Here is a 25,318-nt window from a genome sequence, read left to right on the forward strand (position 1 = left end):
ATATGTAAAATAAGAATTAGACATGAAGTTTGACACAAATACAAAAATAATGCTTTTGTTTTTTTCAAACTATATTTGAGCTTATGATGCAAAATCCTAGTTGATGCAAACACACATTAAACAACAACAAGGCAACAACAGCCATAAACAAAAACGACTAAATGATAAATAGGTACATATATAAAATATTATTATCTGTAATTAAATATATTAAACTTAAAGTTTACATTCCAGGAGTCAATAGAGGTAGTTTCTATTATGAATAACTAAAAGTATCATAAATGATTTACATATTACTGTTATTGACACTCCTTGTGTTTTGTATAATCTAAAAATAACAGTAGAGCTGTCTCTTCCTTATTTCAATAAGAGACTATTTTTATTCCACATGTCACCATCTACTGGAATCATTTTGTCAGTGATATTTATGGTAAGAGGTTTGGCTGTTATTGCATAAATATCTCATCACCAATAAGATGAATGAGTTGTTTTCAGTAGCAATTTCCTAACATGTATAATGTGTTTGGAAATAAATCAATGAATTCACTTTGTATGGACTTGAAGCTCATATATATATATTTTTTTACAAGAACATGTTTTTTTTAATTGTATTTTATTTTATTTTATTCATATTAATTCATTTTATTTTACAAGAACATGATGCTTATATTTTATTTTATTTTATTTATATTATTTTATTTTTTACAAGAACGTGATGCTTTTATTTTATTTTGTTTATTATTTTATTTTTTACAGGAACATGATGCTTTTATTTTATTTTATTTTATTTTATTTATATTGTTTTATATTATTTTATCTTATTTTTTACAAGAACGTGATGCTTTAATTTAATTTAATTTAATTAATAATTGAATGTATTATATGATATGATATGATATGATATGATATGATATGATATTATATTATATTATTTATTTTTTGATGCTGTTGTCGGTGCCCTGAGGGTGCCTGCGTAAACACGCTCATGCGCAAAAGCCACCGTTTTAGCCGCTGTACTTCCTGCTTGCTGTGTCCACTCGGAGCGATGGCAGAAGTGAAGGCTTCCCTGATCTGTGGAGGTACGTTTCACCTTTAATTCCACATTTATCCAAAACTAGACTACACCGAGCGACTACAACATCTGTCTGGTTGATCTCTAAAGCTGCTGTTTGTCAAACTGTGGAGCGAAATCGGCGCACAGTGAGCTGAGACTGAGGCTTAGCTGGTGATGCTTCAGTCATGAGGTTTCAGGCTGCAGGGCTGAAGAAGAAGAAGAAAAAGAAGAAGAAGAAGAAGAGACTGTTAGCCTTTTGTTTATATTCAGATAACACGTTATTATGTCTGATTTCATGTCTCCTTATCGTTTTCAGTTGTAGCTGCTTTCCTCAGCTCAGCGGTGCTTGCATTTGTTGAGGATCTAGACGACACGTAAGTGATGCACACACTTCTGCTTCAGTGTTTCAGTGTTTTCAGCTTCACACATTTAGTACAGGAGCTCATGTAATGCAACTTCCTGCGTGAACAACACTCTTGATGTGGATGCAAATCATGGTTTAAGTCAGTGTATTTCCTGCTGCAGTAAAATAATGATGATGATGATGGTGCTCTTTGTTAAAGTTGTATATGATCCTATAATAAGAGAGAAGGGGCACAAAGCAGAGGACTGATGATAAAGACACATATGAAAGATGAGGGTAGTCTTGATTTCATATCAGGTTTCTGGTTGCAAGGTGTCTTTAATTGGATGCCTGTGGTGGGAAGTCTATGGGGACTTTGTCTCTTGTGTCTGTGAGAACATCTAATTTGTAATTAGGGACTTATTCATGCAACGTCTTACACAGTCTAGTCTATTTTTTCCTCCTATTCTCATAGCTGCATCAGTAATTGTTCTTCTATCTGCTGTGAATTTCCTTCTTTTATGTATTTTGATTGTTTTAACAGTGTATGATAAACCTCTTTAGGCTCAGTTCAGACTCTTTTCTTTGCTGTTAATCATTATTTTTCTCTTTTGATAGATTTAAAGACACCAGAGTGAACGATGTCTGGCTGGTTGACGTAAGTTTGATATCACACACACACACACAAACACTCATACACACACACACTTTTGGGCGGCTGTGTGGCTCAGGAGGTACAGCGGGTTGTCCATTAATCCCTGACTCTGCATGTCCTCCTGCATGAGTTGTCCTTGGGCAAGATACCGAACCCCAAATTGGTCCCGATGGTTGTGCCAGCACCCTGCGTGTTATTGGCTGCCTTCGGTGTGAGAGGGCAGCGGAAACACTGCAAAGTGCTGGAGTAAACGTGCTCTATATATGCTGCCATTTACACTTTTACTTCCGTCACCATAGAGACTTACCCCAACTATAACCAGTTCTAGTTTAAACTGAACCTTAACCTCAACCACTGACCCAAAAATCTGCCTTTTCTACACTGGTGACACTATTTGGTCTCGATTTAGTCAAACTGTCCCCACCTATCCATTCTTTAGTCTTAAATCTGTCCCTGAAAGTCGCTTATCACAGACAGACAGAGACACACACACTCACACATATACACACACTCACATACACACTCTCTGAAACCAGTCTGGGTCCATTCAGCAATGCTTGACTCCGTGTCGAGCACACTACCGCTCAGCTCATCCCTTGCGGAAGTTGCAGCAGTCAGGATGGGATGACGGAGGGCGGGGGCCGCAGCGGGTAGTGCAGACTGTCCTCTGTGTTTGTGATTAGTCGATGAGAAGTCATGCATGCCGGGCAAAGCCGGGGGGCTCGGAGGGGTTTATATCAGAGTTTGTGTCTAGGCCCTATATAAGCCAAAGTTGCTTTCATTAGAGTTTGGGTTGCAGAAGTGAGTCCTGACGCTGCGGAGTTTGAGCAGCACGGTGATAACAGGTCATGCAGATGTCACTTTTTCCACATACACAGAGGATTACGCACAACAAGCAAGCGGCGGTAGTGGAAAACTTCATTCGCACAGTTGGAATTTGAACTAATTTGAGGAAAAATTTGTTGTGAGATGAAGAAATTCTTCTTAACAAGCTTTTCTGTATTTGACACCAATTGCTGCCATTACCTTACTTACTTCAGAGCATCGATGTTCTTGAAGCTGTATTATATTACGATGAATCATATATCTTTGTGTAATGTGAACTGTCATCCAATTCTGCAGCTCTACAAAGCTGCTTAGTTTAATTATTGGGTTTTCTGACAACTGTTAAATGTAACTTGTTTTGGCTCGATGTCACCGTGCTTATCAAGCTCATTTCTATCCACATCGGGCAGCTGTTGGCAGCAAAAACACTCTGATAAGTAAACTGTGGTGCTTTCTGCTCAGCACCAAACAGCAGACAGATAGACAAATTCAAAGCATTAGCAGCTAAAGAGTCCGATATTTTTCTTAAGAGTTGTTAAAGACCAATCTAGGCCTGTCACATTTGACTTATCGTACTAATCAACATCATCGTATCGACCTTGATCATTTTTGCAACACTTCACATTAGCAGCTAAGAGGCTATTCATGTCACATTGGCTAATCGAGTAGTGTCCTCCATTCCTCACTGTGTTCGTCCTGAGTGGAGACTGCAGAAGAATTAAAGGTAAATAACTCTGTCCTGGCCCATAATCGTCAAAATAGTCTGTGTTTTTACAGAAGCATAGCGCCTATTCTCCAATCACACCCCACCGCTCCCTCTTTACATCAATATGCTATTATATTATCATTAAATCAGTGGTAGAAAATTATCTTCAAATGACAATAATATCGTTTATCGCGATTATTTTAAAGACAATATATCGTAAATTTTGGACAAAAACATAATCCCAATTGAACGCTAATGTTGATGAGTGTCTGGTGTGTGTTTAAGTCGTTTGCTAGGTTACATAATACCTTCATTGTCTCCCTTGGGAGGAGTTTGTCTTGGGAATTTGAGAGAACACAGCGGCCAACCTTCCCATATACACACACAATATATCTGTTTACATATGCAATAAAACCTCCAGTATTACACACACACAGATCTGTATACACCAGAATATTACGCAATACCCTATGCGTTGTGAAAAGCCATGACTTTTCACTCCCTCCCGCCTACACACACCAAAAATAGAGGATAAATCTTTATGAGTCGATGATATAGAAAGGCTGCATGTCTTTTCTGTCCCCAAGTTACATAAACTTAAAACAATAAATTCAGCTTTAAACTCTGTGATTAGCTATTTCTTGTTATTTGTAGATTGGTAGCAAAGGTGGAAGTTGATGAAAATGTGGTAATCATGCTGGGTGTAACCTCTACATGCTGCTAATGGTCCATGGTAAATGGATTGTGCTTATTGATTGTACTTTATATAGAGCTTTTCTAGTCATTATGACCACTCAAAGCGCTTTTGCATTACATCTCATTCACCCATTCACACGCATTCATACACTGATGGCAGGGGCTACCACGCAAGGTGCCAACCATAGACTGTATAGAAGAAATGGACGTAACATCCGTGACGTCACCCATTGGTTTGTGGACTGCTGCTCGGAAGCCAATAGTTTCGGATCTGGGCAGCGCCATCTTGAAAATTTCAGGTGCATGCTGGGAAAAATGAAAACACGGATGCTACTTATATGGGCATGAGGCGTGACCATGGGTGGAGCGGGGAGGTTGCTATGGTTGCGAGGGCTGAATATCGAGGACATTGGTCAATCAACCTGTCAGTCACGACGTAGCCAGGCCCTAATGCATACCCTGCTTTTTCGTCAAATATAAAATCAAGGAGGCCAAAATGTCCCAAATGAACATCATACTGCATTGAAGAAGGCTTTAAACTAGCGATTGAGACCATAAACACATTTTGAAAACGTTTACTGAGGTTAGAAATCAAGTGAGAAGTTGGTGAATTCTCCATTGACTTGTATAGAGACGGAAGTCCTTTTGACACCAAAACGGTCGCCCCCTGGTGGCCTTTTGATAGAATGCAGTTCTATGTTATTTCCGCGTTGGCCTCATATCAGAGGACGGGAACTCCCCACCTGGTCTTGCCCAAGGACACAACGGTATGTGAACCGGAGGATCAACCGCCAATCTTCTGAGCCACAGCCGCTAATGCTAATGCCACTTTAAAACTCCTAATAATAACAACAATTTTAATAATAATGAATAAATAATGGATTAAATGTATAGGTTAGAGGTTGATTGACTAAAGAAATCTCCTTTTTTTTAAGATACCAGTGATTCAGTGTCCTTTATTGTTGGACTGCATTGGTTTTCGCAGGCTCAAAGTACATTTCTTGTTTTTCTTTAGCTATTATTACAAGTTCAGTAGCAGAAATCTTTCCCCTTCCAGACAAGCTTAAGATAAAAATAGTCCTTCATGTGCTACTAATTAGCAGTAGTTCATTCAAATTAACTTGGCTATCGCTGTTGTTGTTGGATTATTCACATTTATTGTCCATTGCAGTGTAATCGTATTGCACACGAACACACACACACACACACACACACACACACACACACACACACACACACACACAAAATCCCTTCCCGAGGTCATACACAATATCAAGTAGAATTACAAAGTAGTGGCAACAAACAAAGCTCTCGAAACACCCCAGGGTCATATACACAAAAAAGGGCCAGGCCAGTAATTTAAATCCATTTCACTAGATGCTTACAGCAATAAAAGGACAACAACCGTATATTTCATGTGGTTGGTGTCGTTTTAGAAGTCATGGTGTCAAATGAGGTGAAAGTAAGTTTGCTCAGTGTTGTTATTGTTCTCCGTCTAAATGGAAATACACAATGAAAAACAAGAATTTTAGATATTTTGCTTGTTGGTTTGTTTGAAAATGAACCTTGCCATAAACACAAGAAGTTCAACACAGTAAAGAGACATGTGTGTAATTGTAAACCTCATCTTTATTCATGATGAATGCGTCAGTGATGTTTTACTGTGTCCATGTGGTTCAGTCAAATTTTAAAGGGGTTAAAATTAGAAAATAGACGTATAAATAAGTTGCACACTTTCTTTTTTTGTGGACCCAGCATCAAATTTCTGCTTTTAATACATTTTGGGAGAATATATTAGAGGATTATGGTAAAAATGTCTAAGTGGTGTAACCATAAAAACTTTGTACCAAATAATTAAACTTGCTTAAAAACAGTAAATTCTCAATAAAACACCATATCAACTAGTTTGGCATGATCTTACATTATAACTTTTATATTAAATAAAGCTAATGGAATACTATTGTTCTAAATATTACATTTAATCTGGGTAACCATGGAGATCAGGAAACATTTCAAATATTTGTATAAGTCAACTTAAATACACTGTTGGTGGATAACATATTTAATATTTATCATTCTTTTGTGGTTACGCCATTTGACATTTTCAGGAGCATTCAGTCTTACTATTGGTAAAAAACAAATGCTGCAAATGTCATTTCAAATTATATAAAACCAACAAAAATACAACATACTTAATATGTATCATTTTTTTGTGGTTACACCATTTGACATTTTCAGGAGCATTCAGTCTTACTTTCGGTTTAATATAATTTAAAATGACATGAAAACCAACAAAAACACAAAAAGTACATTTTAACAAACTTGATGCTGCTTTTAAAACTATTTTTAAAGATATTTTTGAATTGCTCATCTTGCCAACCCTTATTTATTTGTCACTGACCCAAATGAAATTAAGCATTTAAGAAAGACCAAATGATGTTACAGTAAGCTTATTTAACCTCTCCTTCTCATTTTCAGTTCTATGCTCCGTGGTGCGGCTACTGTAAAAAACTAGAACCAGTATGGCACGATGTGGGAGCCGAGCTGAGGAGCTCCGGGTCGCCGGTCCGTGTGGGAAAGATGGATGCCACCGCGTACTCCGGTGAGTAAACAATGAAGCACTTCAGGGTCTTCCCTCGGAGTTTGTCACGTCCCCCAGGTGATCGTTTCACCTGCTAGAGACGAGGACTCAACCTAATTGACCGTGTTGTACAACAGCAACAACATCATGATGCACTATGTTTACGAAACAATGTCAAAGCAGATGTTGGTGATCGTCACATTATTATGATATTGTGATATTTGTATTCTGATTACTGCTGGAATAATCCATGGACACATATCATTTAATACACTTACTGACAGTCTGAAACCTTATTCACATATTTCACCTGTTTTTTTTAGGACACAGTTTGGGCAAAAACTACATTACAGCAATTCTCCTGTTGACTCCAAGCATCTTTAATCATCTAATCTATATTTCTGGATCTATTTATTGATATTACATTCTGACATTTGCTTGAGTTGATATATATTTATTTTCTATATGGCAGGAATGGCGTCAGAGTTCGGTGTTCGTGGTTACCCTACGATAAAACTGTAAGTGCCACTCTTCAGATTTGAACAATTTATTTCTGTCCTTTTATTTTTATATATCAAACGTAACGGCAACCTCTGGGAAACCCCCCAAAAAGAACTTGAAACATACGTTTACCGCAAAGCTTTTAGTTAATCTGTGTTTTAGACTTATTATTAGTTTCATTTTTGTTTAAACTATGTTGTTGAATTGAACTTGTTTGCTCTTGTTTCATTGTGTCAAATGTAAAGCACTTTGAGTTGCATTTTATGTATGAAAGGTGCTATACTGTATAAATAAAGTTATAATTTTATTAGATTAGTACGTCAAAATCCCGTTACCATCATTTTCAGCTTTGTGGACAGTTTCTAGTCTCCACACTTATCTACTAACTATTTGCTGGGATTCAAAACTCAAGTGAAGTGTATTCACATTTAAAGTTTTTTTCTTTTTTTCTTTTGCCAATTATTGTAACTTCCTTTACCATTGTGCAGCTTTGTGTGAGCTTAGAGAAATCCAAACGAGATTAAAGAAACTCATTGAATTTTGAATCAGCAATTTTAAACTTTTTTTTTTTCTTAAGCATTTAAATTGTGCTGTTATGTTAAGCGTATTCACTAAAGTCTGGATTGCGTTATTATCTTGATGTTCTTCCCCCTGTTGTGTTTTTGCCCTTGAGGTTCGGCCCTTTTGGGAAGCCCTCAAGATGACTGATTCAGGAGGGAGTTTGGTGTTGTTGCTGCTTCCTGAAGGCATAACAGCAGCATAACAGTGACAAACTATGTTCACACCCTCTAAATTTAAATTCTATTAGGGTTCAGCACTCTGAAATCCTCTTAATTATAAACACGCTGTGATACATTTGGTGTTTGAAATCAGGATTTTTATCTTTTGCTATAAAATTAGATGTTTTGACTTTCTGACTCACATTGATTAACCGATGCAGACTGAGTGATAAACTATTTAAACTGATATTCCCCTTGTACCTCATTACACTTTTTTCTTGAAGTGCCACTGACATTTTTTTTTTCATATGTAATTAATGAATTTAGGTATACACCAGCTGCTCGACAGCAGAACTCACGTTGACTTGAGAGAAATGACGATCCTAGACGGCACGAGTTTCCTCCCCATAAATTTGAGACCGAATCATTTGTCTGCACTCTCTGCCGTAATGGGCGCCCCGTTTAGTTTCATCAAGATCATTTGGGAAAACTGCCACAGGATCTCGGCAGGGTTCATAACATTAAACCAAGAAAGTGATGAAAGATCCATCGAGGAGCACGAGATACCTCCCTTGGTGACAGAAGGAGGCTTGATTTAGAGTTGTGTCCCCCCCCTGAGTTCATTAAACGCTGGGGGCTGATGCAACCTTAGCAATCCTTAATACACCCGTTCGTTGTAGAAGTTGAGAGCGAGTCCGTTTCCTCGGCTGGCACTCAATTAGTGACAGTGTTTTTGTATTTTTTTTTTGCATTGGAGGTGTCATGACTTAATAAAAGTTGACTGTTGGAGGAGTTTTCCCAGATGGATTTAGAGATTGTTGAGCACTGACTTTAAATTTGTCTGTTGGAGGCTAAAGTGATGCTGCAATTAACAATTATTCTAATTTCCAGTTCATCTATTGATTGTTCAGTCTATGCAATTTAAACTAAATATCTGTAATAAGTCTTGTTTTGTCCGACCTACAGTCTAAAACACATATATATTCAGTTTATAGTGATATGAAACAGAAAAGAGACAAAAAGCCTCAAATTTAAGAAGATGGAACCAGCCAGTATTCACCATTTTTGCTTAATTAAACAACTAAAACAATCAATCAACTCAGTTGCTGATTAATTTCCTGTTGGTTGACTCATTAATTAAGTTTTTCAGCTCTAAACTCGGGCATTTAACAAATGAATTTAAGCTCCCCTAATATTCTCTTGCATTGAATTAAGTTTTTCAGGCAATGGATCGTCTCGTAATTTATTTCCATTTCATCTTCTTCACAGTGAATTAGCAGCACAAAACAATGATTGCTTATACATTCAAATGATCAGCCTTTCACTCCAGCTTTGTTTCTATCTCTTCTTCTCAGGTTAAAGGGTGATCTGGCCTATAATTACAAGGGACCAAGGACAAAAGATGATATTGTGGAGTTTGCCAACAGGGTGGCAGGGTAAGCTCACTTCTACTTTTTAAAAGGAATAAAAATGAAAGGGATGCATACTCTCTCTTATTTCACAGGAACACATGCTATACTAATAAGAACCATCCAAGCATGCTTATCTGAGCAGGCCATATTTGTTTCATAGCCCAATGCATTTCTGCCTCTGATGCTCTAGTTTAAGCCACTGTATCAACTGAGCCTGACAGATTTTCTCCTCCTTGAGGGAAATCAAGCTAGATCCGTGACAGAGGGGTTGATCAAAAGCTTGGCTCTAACGTTGCCACGGCTGAAATTTGCCGAATCGCCACTGGGTGGAGCTACCAGCACACAAATCATGGAGGAGAAATAGAAACCTTTTTTATCTTTTTTATATAAGTTTGTTATGTTGTGTTTAATTTTTTTGTGCGGTGTAAGATTTTATTTTGAATCATCAATAGATATAAATCATCTCTATGGGGGTTTCTTTTCTCCTTCCTCTCTCCAGACCGGCTGTCCGGGCGCTTCCCAGCAAGCAGATGTTTGAGCACATGATGAAACGCCATGATGTGCTTTTTGTGTATATCGGCGGGGAGTCTCCCCTCAAAGTGAGTACCATTCATGTCACCCAGACGTGAATGAAGAAGCTATTACTGTTTTATTCTTCTCTTCAGAGCTAAAACACTAAAATCACACATTGATTGAATAAGAAAAGCAGTTTTTTTTAAACCTGAATAGGCTGTTTGTAATACCCTCTAGTGACAGTCTTTACAACTGTTCAATTTATTGAAGGCTGTTGCATAAACGCTGAAATACCGTTTTTGCCATTGCAGGAGAAGTACAATGATGTCGCCTCCGAGCTCATTGTCTACACCTATTTCTTCTCGGCTTCAGAGGAAGTCTTGCCAGAGGTAACTCTTTGAATATACATCCTTTTGAGTCTTTTGAAAGCATTAAGTAATGAATAAAATCACTTTGTGTGTGTGGAGGCGGCTGTGGCTCAGGAGGTAGGATAGTAAGAAGATTGGCGGTTCGATCCCCTACATGTTGAAATGACCTTGGGCAAAATACTGAACCCCAAATTGCTCCCAAAGGCTGTGCCACTGGTGTGTTAGTGTGTGTGTGGCAATGATTAGAAACTCCTCCTGATGGGCAGGTTGGCACATTGCATGGCAGCCTGAGCCATCAGCGTGTAAATGTGTGCGTGAATGATGACATGCAGTGTAAAGCGCTGTAAGAGGTCGGGAGACTAGAAAGGTGTTATATAAATCCAGTTTTCATATTTCTGTAATGATATCACTGATACTCTGCAGTGTATTGCATCCAGTTTGGACCCTTGTTAGTTTTTTTTATTACTCTAGTTTGTCTATAATTACATTTCATTATTATAGTTGGTTCATATTCATACAAATGAAGATAATTTGCTTGAATGTTGTATTTTCAGTATGCAAAAATGAATATATCACATTTTCCTGCATTGCCTCGCTGCCAACAGTCTTGTCCCATATTTTATACATACTTTATATCATGTGTGCATACTGTGCATTCAAAGTATTTCTTGTGTTGTTTTTTTTGTTTTTTTTACCAGTCTGTAACTTTGCCAGAGCTTCCTGCGGTTGTAGTCTTTAAGGATGGAGCCTTCTTTACCTATGATGGTGAGTACTGTCTTCATGTTCTGTTGCTGGGGGGGGGATTTCCTCTCTTAGTCTGGCATGAAAATGAGATTTGGAGGGCAGTGGGGTGCCATGTTGTCGACTGTTCTTTTTTTGTCTGTTCCCTTTTCCTCTCCTCCTCTCCTGTAATCCTTGTAACTGGAGCTCTGTTCCTCTAGTTTTCCCGTCGCTTCTGCTGTTCTTTCATCTTCCTCACCACAATGAGTTATGGGGTGCCTGGCCCATCATAAAGCACCCTGGGCTCTGCCCACTATTGTGTGTGCGGTAAGGCCAGTGATGTTATGGCGGTTTGTCTCTGGGCGGACACACATAGCAGGCCAGGGTGGATGAACTGGCTCATGTGGGCGTGAGATACCACAGTTTATGCCAAAGAAACCAATGCAGAGCTGGTACTGTATATACAGTCGCTCAAAGCCAAGAGTTGAATCACTGACGCAGCCGTCAAGTCTGAGCAAAAAAATTATACTTGACATAAGAGGTTTAGAAGAGCTGCTTTTTTTTCTGTTGCACAGTTTGAAGCTGTTTACCGCAGTAATGTAAGTTCACCGCATTCCTCCATGATTTCTTGGATTTTGCTGCTGTTGTCGGCGTCATCTGGGAGGCGGAAGCGGAAGGGTAGAGCATCGAGGCAGAGTGCTAACACAAATGGGCCCCAGTAGTGGCTATTGGGGAGGTTTGGTGCACGGTGTAGCGCCCGGAGTACAAAATTCATCTCTGCCTGCGTCTGATACCTTACGTCCATCTGCTCCACCTGTTCATTATGGAAAGGGGGCTTCCGGCACCAGAACTGCAGCAGTAGGGGCTCGCCACAGAAGACGCTGATAGCAAAAATTCCACTCTCTGCAGAGTCCTCCAAGACCCTGATACAGAGGATGTGGTGACTGTCTAACATTGCCATGGTGACAGCGTATTAAGCTTGTCAAGGACTAAGAAGAGGAGCAGCACGGTTGTGTCCTTCTTCACGTGGCAAATTTCTCTTTTCCCTTTCAATCCTCAAAAAAAAATGTAGAAGAAAATTTTTTTTTTATCATGCATTACATAGGGTTAAAACTTAATGTTACATAATTAGACTGCAAGCTTGTTAAACACTTACCTAAAATGACAGCAAAAAAATAACTTCCTCCAATTTTTCACCAGTGTTCCTTGTCTTTTCACCACCTGTAGTCTTCAGCATTAGGTTTCTGTCCAGCTGTGCAATGTGTCGTGTTTCTCAGAGGACTGGTGCCACTGAATATCCGCTGAAAAGATGCTGACTCTGAAAACAAATAAGGCTGATGCCTCTAATGCTCACTTTGACACTCACATCCCATAATAAACTTTTTATCTGATTTTATTTGACTGAACTTGAGAGACGCATTTGCATAGGCACCGCCTGACACGGTTTTATGACAGACTGTGGCGCTTGTTTAAATTTGTCAGACGTGCAGCGTTTATATGGATATGTATAAAGCACATATTCTTCTTTTTTATGATCTGTATTATTTTTATATACAAGCTGCAAAGGCTGGCAGTTCCCAGAATACACAAGCAACCTTTAGCATCTTCTTCCTTTTTTTATATGCATTTTGTGAAAATGCAGATTCAAAATACTGATATTCACTGCATGTTTAATATTCTCACTCCTCTACCTGTTGTGTTTTTTAAGAAGCATGGATGCCACCGAGTAAGACCGCTTTGTGTAAATGATATTTGACATACTGTTGTTGAGTTTTGATTGGTTTAGTGCACTTCAGAAACCGCCGGCATCCCTTTTGAAGAACACTAAAATATAGTACATAGTCATACATATTTAATTACTAAAATCTTCAGTTTCATAGCCGACTGCTACAAAGCTCAAGCACAATTTATACAGGACTGCTCTGTTATTGTGCTTCAAGAGGCTGGTTTTGATCAGTGTGTGTAATGAAAGCTGGAGGACCTCATGTTGGTTGTAAAGAAACATAATTAGGATGTATGTGTTGTACATTCACTCAACAAGATGGTTGTTTCAAACATGTTTGGAGTGTTGATACACAGTAGTTAATGCACAGAGCTCAGCATAAGGCTTTCTGTTAATCTCTTTCAGTGGTTTATGGCTTGGCCTTGACACTCCTTGTATGAAGCCAGCTGTTAGACAGAATTATTTTGCATATGTTTAGTGGGAGCACTTAACTGACAGGCTGATTAACTGTCCATGAATGCAGTGACAGGATGTGATCACACATCTGAATGTGATAACACGCCAATGACGTTTTCTGATGGCATATGTGTACGGTGTTCAACGTGTATTTCAATCGGCAAAGACGATGAGGTCAGTGTGGGTGACGGTGAAGGAAAGCACAATAACTGGTTGGAAGTGTTTATCATATTGCCCACAAATGCAATATCCTCCCTGTCTCATAATCCACATGTGTTGTGAGTTATTTATGTTGAACATCTGGCCCATTTCACATTGGATTACAAGACACTGCAACCAAGAGGGGGCACAGTTTCACAATGCTTTAATGTTCACACCAAACCAAATCATTTTCAGTTCCTCTCTCAGTTATTATCTAGAACTACAACTGAATATTAATTAACACTATATTGCATTTAATAGCAATATTGAACAAGAAAATGTTGGCGAAAAGGCTTTAAATTTAGAGCTAATGTTAGCTGGTTAGCTACTAGCCAGCATTGTTGGTTATTTAAGAAAGCTTACTAATATTTAGCTTCTGATTTTACTGATATTATTTATCTTTGACTATGAAGACATCTATATATTTCATAAATAGCAAGAAAATGAATAAGAAAATCTTTAAAAGGCTTTAAACTCAGGGCTAATGTTAGCTGGTTAGCTACTAGCCAGCATTGTTGGTTATTTAAGAAAGCTTACTAACATTTAGCTTCTGATTTTACTGATATTATTTATCTTTGACTATGAAGACATCTATATATTTCATAAATAGCAAGAAAATGAATAAGAACATCTTTATAAGGCTTTCAACTCAGGGCTAATGCTAGCTGGTATAGCTACTAGCAGCATCATTAGTTACTTAAGAAAACAGTTAGCTACTGTTTTTACTGACATTATTTATCTCTTCACTCTTTTTTTAATGCTGAAAATGAGTTTTGACATGATTTAGCCACAAATAAGGACAAACTAACAGTGATAGTAATTACTTGTGTGCTTTAGTTAAAACACTGATACTAAAGTCACTTTAAATGAGGAAATTCTGAAGCTTTAAGTAATTTACTGATTCATTTAAGTCATTAAAGTTTTTATAGTGAGCGTGAGCTGAGATTACTTATTCATACCTCACACTGCAGTTAACACAACCACAATTTCTAAAGAGTCTGCACGACTTTATCAGCCACGGCTAAGTGGCTGTAACTCTGCTGCTACTGTTTGTGCTTTCTGGCTGGAAGGAAGCAAATAAGGCATGCTGCATGGTCACAAAATCAATGCCTTTTTATCTTACTAAACAAAGTTTTGTGCTGTTTCCAGTAAAAAGGTCAAAGAAAACAAAAAGGAAACTCAGTGAGATGGAACAGTTAGAAATCATACTGTCCAGTTTCAACATTCAAGGGGTAAAATAAAAGAGCTTAGCTGGCCATATAAAGATCTTAGTTAAATTACATACAATGCCGTTTTCCATGTCATTCTTGCTTGTATTTTATCATCTTAAATGTAAGTTTTGGCTTACTCCTTAATACCAGTAGCCCACAGTTCTTTATGCTCAGCAGACTGACAAATGTTTTCCTTATTAAAAAATGCCTCGCCAAGCCCAGGGTTGTAAATCAAACATCCCCTGACCAACATCCTAATAATTAGTTCATGCCAATTAAATATTTTTGTTGTCAGCCTGTTCTTGTCTGCAGCTGGTTCCAGGACAACCAGCCAAAGCATTTCCACCATTAAATCTGAATCTTACTGATCTTTCTCTTACAATAAAAAGCATTGATCTTTTCATCTTCTGCCACCTTCTGTGTGTTTCACCCTGCTCCTCCTGCTCCTCTCTTCTCTTCTCTGCTGCTTCCTTTTGGTTTTTGTTTCTTTATCTGCATTGTCATGAAGGTCCTCTACGCCATTAACCTTCCTCCTTGAAAAATGTGTCAGAGCTGCATCCTCCCTCCACTCAAAAAAAACCCTGACACTGGATCATTCTCTCTCCACCCACTGTCTGTTTTCATTCCCCCTCCTGCCCCTCATCTTTCTCTCTCTTGTCTCCCGCTGCGTGAACTCGGGGTTGACAGGCTCCTGTAGGGCAGTATGGAGATTGTGAGGCTGGCGCTCAGAAAGAGAGCAGCTCTAATTTGTTTCAAGGTGAAGCCAGTTCAGTCAGGGAAGGGGTTCATCAGCCTGTATAATCCCAGTATGGGGGCCTTCAGCTCGCTCTCTCGCTCTCTCTCTCGCTTCTGGGAGTAGCGAGTCGGGGCAGCTGCATGCTGTCTGTAAAGCCAGAACATCTGTGGAAAGAACTCTCTGGAATGTCTGCAGGATTGACTGAGTCAGCAGATTTAACAACAAGCCCCGCTCTCGCCTTTTGCACAGCTTCGGCAGCTACGAAGCATTGCATTAAGGGTCGTTTTGATGTTAACACTAGCTATGACCTTGGGGTTTTTAAAATCGTGTTCTAGGTTTTGGGTTGTCATGTTCAGTATTATACTCGTAGCTCCTCGGGGGGGCTCGCAGCTTAAGAACCATGTAAAAGTCATCAGTGTTCTTGTAATTACTGTAATGGTAGCAGAAAGGTTATGGTAACTTATTAACATGTCATAATGAGGTCCCAGCTACATTTGACATCAATTATGAGCATCCCGTAGCCTCTCTCAGCCGGAGAAAACAGTTTTGTGTAATCAGCCTTGCTACACCCTATTTATACCCCAAGGAACAGACTCTGGTTCCCGTTTGCATGTTGCCTCCAGATGTTAGGGTAGCAACAACATGTGGCTCACATTCAGGAAACAATCCTTTATTTTACTTTTTTTTTTCTTCTTAAATTTATTGCACTGGTTTTTGTTTTTTTTTCTCCTCCTGATGCATCTGTTGAATTATGCATCCCCTCCAAATGTGAAAAAGAGTGTGCCAAAAGTGTGTCTAGAAAATGAATGTATATATGGAGATTAGTTTGCAAACCAAATGAGTTTTTTTTAAGACAGATGGCTGTGAAAATTAGGTCAGGTGAGCCAACATCACAGCAAAAAAATAAAATAAAATACAACCATTAAATTGAAAATATAAAACGAGCCCCAACTGGACCGATGTTCTTTTCATTTATCTCTTGAAAAACCATGTACCTAACTTGCCTTTTGATTGCTTAGGTCTGCATTGATTCCAAATCTGCTCACACTGACTCGCAGTCCATTTGCCTTTTCAGACCCCAAAATAGCCTCTCTGACTACTTAACCCAGAGGCGGCCCTCTTTCAAAACCATTTCTGATCACTGTTCAACTGACTGCTGTCTATGAATGCTCCGCTTGGCCTCCATTATGTGTTCCCTAGAGAGAAAACAGCCTGTAAACACTTTGATCTTTTTACAATCCAGCCATCAATACACTGTTCGGCTTGGCTTTTAATATAGACAGGTGGTGTGCTGAATGTCGATAGGCCTTTTTTTTGTGTGTGCTTATAAGATTTTGTCTCTGTGTTGCAGAGTATGAGGATGGCAGTTTGTCATCGTGGGTGAACAAGGAGCGCTTCCAAGGATACCTTCAGATTGATGGCTTTACGCTATATGAGCTAGGAGAAACAGGTGGAGTATGCATAAAAATTTGTCATTGTCCAATGTCCCATGACATCTGTGATGTATGTTCTTGACTCCCAACATGGCATGTTCCACTTTTTTTTTTTTATGAAGATGAAGTTTTTCTTGTGTTATTACTCTCCAAACTTCCCGTGATCATTACTCATATAGATAACTGATTGATAGTAGAAGTCATATGATGTGTTGTGGCATGTTGTGCAGCTCTATTTTATCATTTTCAAAGGTGAGATCTATTGTTTTTGTGGCTATTGCTATTACAGTTCAGAATAATCTCCTCAAATCTAAAATTTTGAGGGTTTCGCCATTACACACATAACTTAACCCAGACCTACCTCATTTCCACTAAAAGCCCTAATACTTAGCATACCACCCACAAATATCCAATCTACCACATGGTGACTTTATAATTAATAATCAGACATTTTAGTGCTTCACTCATCAAGAGTCTCTTGTAAAAATATCAGCCTTAATTGCGTATCGGAGCTATAATTGAAAAGAGTGTCATTGTGTCTAGATTTAGACCATGTTGCTCTACTTGATCTACGTTCACTCTTTGTCTCACATGAAATTTAAGCTCGAGAGTGAAATACAAACTGCCTCTTAAACGGCAGCAAAGTGATGCTCTGATACTGTCTAATATTAGATTGAGTGTTTTACACTGTTTACGTACAGTTTACTGAGATCAGTGATGCTCGGCGGTTGGATGCTGCTCACATTTGTTGCTGCTTAAAGTCTTAGTCTTTGTCTCGTCGTTCCACACGCAGAATAAAGGGTCTTAATTGGATAAACATTGTGTGACTGATTAAAGATGCTGCATTATGTGGCTTCAGTGTGTAACTTTAAAATAATAGATCTAAGTATATATCATAAGTCACCCTGACACTAAACTTGGTACCTATGTCCAATTAATAGTGTAAAAGTGTTTATGAGTCCAAACTTAAAGGATAGCAGCACAGACAAAGGCAAGAATTTGTAGCGTATTGAAGACAATATAAAGTATTTTTTTCCTTTTTTTAAGAAATGCACGTCTTCTAGGACGAATGGTGTGTACCAGTTATTAGATGGATGCCTTTTTAAATGAGATTACTTCACGTCTAGATGAAGAATGCGAGCGATAATAGCTCCCTCTTCCTCTCTTTAAGCTTTTACCAGAGGAATTTGAAACTTGAAGACCTTGAAACCATTATGAGCAGTCAGAAATCCACTCTACGGTTAAAAAAAAAAATGTATTGCTTTGTTGATGATTAGCAAGTTTTTCCTACTTATCCTGAACTTGACATGTTGGGCGGATCTTTGCTCTCTGTCTTTTGTTAAATAAATGAATACAGAGCGTCTTAATTGCGCGTCACAGTAATCATGTCATAATGACTGAAGAGCTTGAATTATCCTCTCAGTTTGGAGGAGAAAAGCTGCAGAAAACAACACACACAGGCAGACTAGTCTTTGTTTGTGTTTGCTCCAGTTTCATCTGTGGGGTCAGAAATAACACCTTTAAATTCACACAGGGAGACTCGGTGCCAGAGGGAAGTAGGCCGAGAAACTGGTGAAGATCTCTTAATGAGTTTTTGGCCAGTTGCGCTCCAGGAAGTCTATCCACTTGTTAATAATAAAGAGGCTCTCAAAAAGGAAGTGTTGAATTAATAACAACACATGGATTACATTGAACATAATATGCAAATGAGCAATCGTACAATCCCTAATGATGACACTTGCAAGACGGTCTTTGGTTGTGACATTTCTTTCAGTAGTGTCAACACGCCATTTAGCTGAGAGGATATATGACATCACAGGTTAAATATTGAAGTAATACAGTGGCTTTATTCTTTCTGACACTGATGAATCATGCAGTTACTCTTCTTATTCTATGACTATATTAAATTCAGCTATAAAAGCATTAGATTCTGTGAACCTAATTAGGTGCTACAAGACTGTACAGAGTTAATTATGCACATTTTCACTGGCTGCAATACCATGAAGATGTAATGCAGAAAAAACATATTAACCATATTCCTTAATTTCCCTACAGCCAGAAAGCTATGCAATCAAAGTTAATATGGAAATGACATGTTGAGGTAATGATGTATATTCTGATATTAGCATTGGATCTCTAAGACCTCAATATATTTAAGAGCAGCTTTTGTGGCTTAACCATTTCTCTCTCTTCCATAATTTATATCCAAAAAATATATTTGTAAATAAAATAGTTTTCTGTCCATCACTTTTACATATCCTTCACCTTTCATTACCACTACCACCGCCATTGACCACCAGGGGGCAGGCTGGCACTCTCATCAAAACAACAAGGGGGGTTTATAGCCTCAAACCATACAAGTCTGAATAACAGACCTTTTAAGTTGTGTAACAGTCTTTTTAAGTAGACCTATTTGTCATGTCGTGGGTTTAGGTTTTTGAATGGCACTGAAATAGCTCCTCTACCAGAAAGTGACCACTTGTTTCCCGTTCAACCAAGTAGAAGACCTAAGCTATCTTAATGTTTGCGTGATGAATGAATAAAATGCTTCCAGGTACCTCTCCGGTCTTTTCTCCCATTTGAGAGGTGATGCGTCTCTTCCAGAGCCTCTTATCTCCCTGCCATTGTCTTCTCACCCCCTCTCTTTCTTTTTTCTGTGTGTGTGTGTGATTGTGATTTGTAATCCCTGTCTGACACCTCAGGCAAATTGGTGGCGATTGCAGTCATCGATGAGAAGGACCCCACAGAGGAGAGTGGCAGGTACAAAAGAACACTGAAATTAAAAAAGCACAGCTCTATATAAATTACTGCAATACACTCCCACTGTTACCACAATGCCTGTGCTTAAGTGCAACAGCTTTCAAATAAAGATAAGACTTACTGTTATTGTTTGGGTCTTCCCACAAATTGCAGGCATTGGCTAAAAAAAAAAGAAAAGAAGGTTATGTTTCAACTTATGTGGTATTTCACTGTGTTCTCATTTGCTTTTAGATTAAAGACCTTGATTCAGAGGGTGGCAAAGGAATACAGAGAGCATTTTAACAGGTAAGGCACGGATAGACGATGAGGTCAAAGATGAATATCCAATTTATACATTTATTCTGGGATGGTGCACTCACCGGGGAACGCTGTCTGTCTATTCACATGCGAGTTTATGCCTTTGTACAGGGCACGTCTGTTTTTGTTGAGGTTCAGTAGAAAGGTAATTATGCAAAATGTCAGCTTCCAAATATAGGTGTTCTTTTCAGCTGTCAGTCAAAAGCTCAGCTCCGCTTGTATTAATGCATAATTTTCCTGTTTTCTCCGACTGCAATTGTGCAATAACAACTGGAGATGGGATGTTTATGTTACGCGCTGCCTTGTTCGACCTGTTCTGCAGCTGGGGAGGAACCAATTTAATAAGGCTCAGGGTACACAAAGAAATGAGCCTAAAAAAATGTGAGTTTTTCATTTCGGCGTCTTTGCTGTTTTCGCTGCTATCGGGCATTAAAAGTTGGAAAGAAAAGATGGTGGAAGACGGAGATGATGCAAGCACATAGACACCCAGATGTTTAAGATTGGGCTTCTGAATCTGGTTCTATATGTGTGCTGCAAGGAAGATTTAGCAAATATAGTAGGTAGGTCATGCTTCAGCTTGAGGACCCAGGTTAAAGCTCCCGTGTCTGCAAACATGTGCTCAGCTGAAGTGGCTTGAATTCAAATCAGCTCAGGTCGCTTGTTCTGCAGCTGACCCTTATCTCTTCGCGTCCCCTTGTGGGATTGCAGACGACAAGAGGGATTTCCTCACGAAGATTAAAAAAAAAAAAGAAATCATACTTGCATTATTATGTTTTAAGTTCTGTACTATTCCCCATCGTTGACCATGTTGCTACATCAGATAAATTCCTTCTTTTGAATGAAGAGATGTATCTCATACCGCCATGATCAAAGTGTTTCTCACTCTTCAGGCGTTCCCATTAGGACTGATTGAATTACACAGATCCCTATCATCAATTAGACTACTGCTTAGACTATCTGCCACACTATCCAGTGGTGTTTTTGAAGACTTCAGAGTTTGAGATCCCCGCTGAGATCAGAGCTGCCTGCAGTGTTCTGACATACATAAACGGCACTTGTAATTACAATGCACTCGAGTGTCGCCCCCGGGTGGTGGGAGGAGGCATTGTATAGACTCAATAGATTATAAGGGAAAGGGAATGACAGACATTTGAGCGAGCTGACACCGTTTGATGTAGTAAATGTCGCTGTGTTCAGCTCACCCACCATTTGTAGCTTTTTGACAGAACAATGAATGCAAATCTGAGATCTGAGAGGGAGCTAGTGCGTGTGTGGTTTTGGGGAAAAAATGGCACATATGCCTACGTATGCGCAAAACTGTACTTGTGGGAAAAGTCTCAATTTGTCAGTTTGGGTGGGTGTGTGTCGTGTTGAAATTCTGCACTAGTCATTTTGTTATGGTTTTTGGGAAGTGTATGGGAACCTTTTTGAGAAACTGAAACCTTTGACCTGGGTAGTTTCTGGAATTGGACTCCTTAGGCTCCAACAGTTTCTCTTTCATGTTGAAAGGCATTTCGGGAAGACCTTACATCTGCCTTTAATCAGTATTCACAATAACAATGGATCAAATGCTTATGTGTAATGGGGAAAGGTTTTTGCTTGTAGTGACAAATACACAGGGAATTATTATCCGACTCTGCAGCTAATCGTTTTGGTTTTCCGGCTCGCAACTCAACTGTTTTGGTTAAGTCTCGCCGCAAGCAGGCAGCTGTTTCCAGTAAAAAATCTTCGAGAAAATTTCCACTGTAACCTACATGACCAGCACCAAAAAACCAGACTGACTAAGCTAGTGAACATAATGGAAAATTTAGCAGCTAAAGAGACAGTTATTTCTGTCAGGTGTTGGTTGAGACCAAAACAGAGCTAAAAGCAGAGTCACTGTTAGACTTATATATTCATAAAGAGTATTTTTGCTCCATGCCTGCTAGATGTGTGAATAAGGTAACTGTTTGCTAATATTTTTCACCATGACAACTTTGTAAGGTTAGACTTTTAGTGCTTCCCCTCAAACCGGCCAAAATAAATCCACTGAATTTGAATTAGCACATTTTGGCATCCCCCATAGCACAAGACGTATAAGTAATTTAAACCCATACTACACCCACCCACCTACCCCACCCCCCTGCCCCAACAGATCCACCCTGGTATAGACGCTTAAGATGAATGGACTGAGACTGAAGGAAATACAGACTTTGCCATTTCTCACTAGAAACACAAGCTTATGCCATCAGAATAAGTTATGAGATGCTGTAGTCACATAAAAATCCCACACAAAGTGATTTTAGGCTGGGTGATTTTAATATTGCATGTGCTGATCTCTGATTTATAGCCTGTCCAGACTGCATGTGTGGGTTTGTAAAACAGTCTCTCTCTCTCACACACACACACACACACACACACACACACACACACACACACACACACACACACACACACACACACACACAGACACCAAAAAAGACACCTTATATTTTAATGAGAGCCGAGAGAGAGCGAGCTGAAAGTCGACTCACGACGACGACGGTCATAATATTTTCTCGTGGAAGACTCTTCTGTGTTATAAACTGACAATGCATTTTAGAATGACGACTTCAGTTACAGAGCAGGCAAATAAAACATCACTCTTCTTTCCATGAGCCATTATGGATTACAACCAATAATATTAATAAATGTCCATCCAAGTTAAACAAATAACTAAATCCCTTATTCATTTCCAGAGGGGGAAAAAAAGTGCAAGTCAATGGCAAAAAAAAGAAGAAAAACCCTTCCTCTGAATCTGACAGTATTTTTCCTGGGAAAAGTTGTTGAGCACTCTTGCATTCAGTTTGCTTCTCAGTCCATCAGTCAGCCCTCTTGGCCACCTTGCTCAGTGGTCCAGCCAAGAAGTGTCAGCAGGAGCGGGAAGATAGACTTAGCTGGAAATGGACCTCTAAACCTCTAAATATTTGAAGTTATCAAAGTTGTGAATCTAAAAACAAAAAAAAAACAACCCATAAACAGCTAAAGGAATTTCCAAATCACACATCTTGTGGGTGTTCACGTCATATCTACATACCCCCCCCCCCCCCCCCCCCCCGTTCCCTTAAGAAATATCTCTCGGACATCTGGATCCTCTTTCTTTTTTTTTCCTCTCAACTTTGGCTGCTTCATAACTCGCACTGCTGCAGGATTCAGGACTGAAGTTAGCGGACTTTTCAATGAGCTTTTATTCCCAGTCTGGCCCACTTTTGTCAGCAAGATTATCACTTACCCAGACAGATTTTTTATATTGCATTCATAGGATTTATTATATTGTTCAGACTCTTCATAATCATGTCATTGATATAAGCGCAGGCGGTATTGTTTAGCACCCAGGGGACAAACGTGCCAGATTTAGCTGTGATTCAATATAAATATAGTCTATATGTAGAGGCTCCCGTAATCAGTCATTCAGTAGGAGTCACTGGCTTCCCCGGACTTGTGCAACCCCCTTTTCCGAGTCTACCTACAATACACTCTGCTCAGACACAGCGCAGCACAATGAAATACAAATTGAATTCCTCCTCCTGGCTTATCATTTAGATAAATCACCTGAATCTTTTCTCTGTGGTGGAAAAGGAGACGGCAGAGGACGGAGCTTTGGGGACTCTCCTTTTTTTTTTTTTTTATGCAGTCACACAAATGATCCCAGTTTGAGTTTTCCCCCCACACAACTAGAACTACTGTAGAAACATGTATTTCCATTCAGTGTGGTTTCATATTAGTGTGTGTGCTATTGTGTAGGATGGTTTGGGTCCCAGTTTGTGTTAGTGTTATTCCACTGAGAAGGGAAAACATGGAGGGTTGATGCACTATTTATCTTTGTCATGCCAATAATTTGTCTTGTGTTGTATATACAGAGACTTCCAGTTTGGCCACATGGATGGGAACGACTACATAAACAGCCTCATCATGGGGTGAGTGTCTTATCCAGCCTTCCTCTCACTCTCTCTCTCCACTCTCTCTCTCTCTCTCTTCTCGTGTCATCTCTCTCTCTCTCCCTCTCCCTCCCTCTCTCTCTCTATCTCTGCCTCATGTTATCTTCTGTCAGCTACTTATCCAGGTCTTGACTGACTTGTAATGCCAGTCTCTGCCATTAAAGACGCTTTCTGATGGAGAGGTAAATTACACAAGACGGACTGTCATCTCATTTTTTTTCTTTTTTTAACCCACCAGTCGTATAGATTAAAACAGAAAGCCTGCACAAACCTGCTGGTGTGATGGAAGCACAGTGAGAGGGAATATATGGGCAAGTATATGAGGAATTTGCGTATAAGCCGATGCTTGCTGCATGGATTAAATCTATAGAGGTGCGTTTTTAATGGCTTGTCAAAAAGCAGCGCTAATGATGCAGCGAGCCCTGCTGCAGTAGCCTTGCGTCCAGGCTGAGGCCAACTGTTGTGGTGTCATGCTCGGGAGAGGCCCTGCAACTGACATCCCACACTTTTAATTAAGACAGAACCCCACTAGTGTAACAGGCCAGCACGACTGTAGCCTGTTTTCTACCTTCCGATTTACAGTATATCTAATTATGGGAGTGTTTGTATAATTTCTGTGTGTGTGTGTGTTTGGGTGAGAATCTACTGTACGTGCTTAATAGACCTCCGCAGGATGTTATTTTAATTTGAGCGAGTTATTGTTTGTATGAGGGCGATTATAGCAAACATGGCCTCCTAAGTCCTGCGTAATTAAAAGTGTGTCAGTGAGTACAGTAGAAGTATTGGAATATACGACTATATTAAACAAACCGACTCCCATTGCATAGCTGAAATTAGACAGGTGTGGAGTGTATATTCAAGGATAAAAGAGATGATTAGACACCCTAATTTTGTATTAGCACATACAATATGTATTTCATTGGGTTTTTACGGGGCTGAATTTGGCCGCTGTAGCACAGGATTAATTGCCCTCCTTTGAGGAATGAAATCCTGGCCTGTCAATGTCCACTAAACCTCTCCCTTAGGACTGCCATGGAAATAAATCTGATGGCTTTTTATCCCTCTTTCTGTCATCACAGCGATTACTGTGTTCTGGCAGTAGTCTGTTTGGCGTAAGGCCGCCCCTGTTTTCACCAGAGACACATAGACACAGAATCATGAATACATAGATACAGTACACACTCATACATACACACACACACACACACACACAACATGAGCACCACTCAAGTCAGAAGCTGTCATTGCCTCTGTTTAAACACAGGCTTATCACTAACCCCCTTATATTGAATTTATTGTGGGCTCTGAAACACTTTGATGTGAGGTGACTGAAAAGTCCGTCAGCGAAGGTAAGATTAGTAATCGTAGCACGTGGACGAGATGTAAACTCATAAACACCTTGGTTTAAGTCTCAGCTCATACATGAAGTGAAGGTCATGAACTGCTATGTGT

At 39.3% G+C, this 25,318-nt stretch overlaps 1 protein-coding gene across 1 annotated transcript in view; it reads left to right on the forward strand.

Moving 5' to 3' along the window:
- The first annotated feature begins 1,042 nt into the window (after positions 1-1,042).
- The window catches only part of LOC128382648 (protein disulfide-isomerase TMX3-like), a 36,563-nt gene continuing 12,287 nt past the window's right edge, over positions 1,043-25,318 (forward strand). The window contains exons 1-13 of the mRNA XM_053342644.1: positions 1,043-1,079; positions 1,371-1,428; positions 2,016-2,055; positions 6,758-6,881; positions 7,333-7,378; positions 9,436-9,516; positions 9,992-10,091; positions 10,317-10,394; positions 11,072-11,138; positions 16,772-16,870; positions 19,556-19,613; positions 19,845-19,898; positions 23,789-23,845. Coding sequence (XP_053198619.1) covers positions 1,046-1,079; positions 1,371-1,428; positions 2,016-2,055; positions 6,758-6,881; positions 7,333-7,378; positions 9,436-9,516; positions 9,992-10,091; positions 10,317-10,394; positions 11,072-11,138; positions 16,772-16,870; positions 19,556-19,613; positions 19,845-19,898; positions 23,789-23,845 — 896 coding nt within the window. The 5' untranslated portion in view covers positions 1,043-1,045. The remainder of the gene's footprint in view (positions 1,080-1,370; positions 1,429-2,015; positions 2,056-6,757; positions 6,882-7,332; positions 7,379-9,435; positions 9,517-9,991; positions 10,092-10,316; positions 10,395-11,071; positions 11,139-16,771; positions 16,871-19,555; positions 19,614-19,844; positions 19,899-23,788; positions 23,846-25,318) is intronic.

This window comes from Scomber japonicus, chromosome 21 (assembly GCF_027409825.1).
Source record: "Scomber japonicus isolate fScoJap1 chromosome 21, fScoJap1.pri, whole genome shotgun sequence".
NCBI lineage: Eukaryota > Metazoa > Chordata > Actinopteri > Scombriformes > Scombridae > Scomber > Scomber japonicus.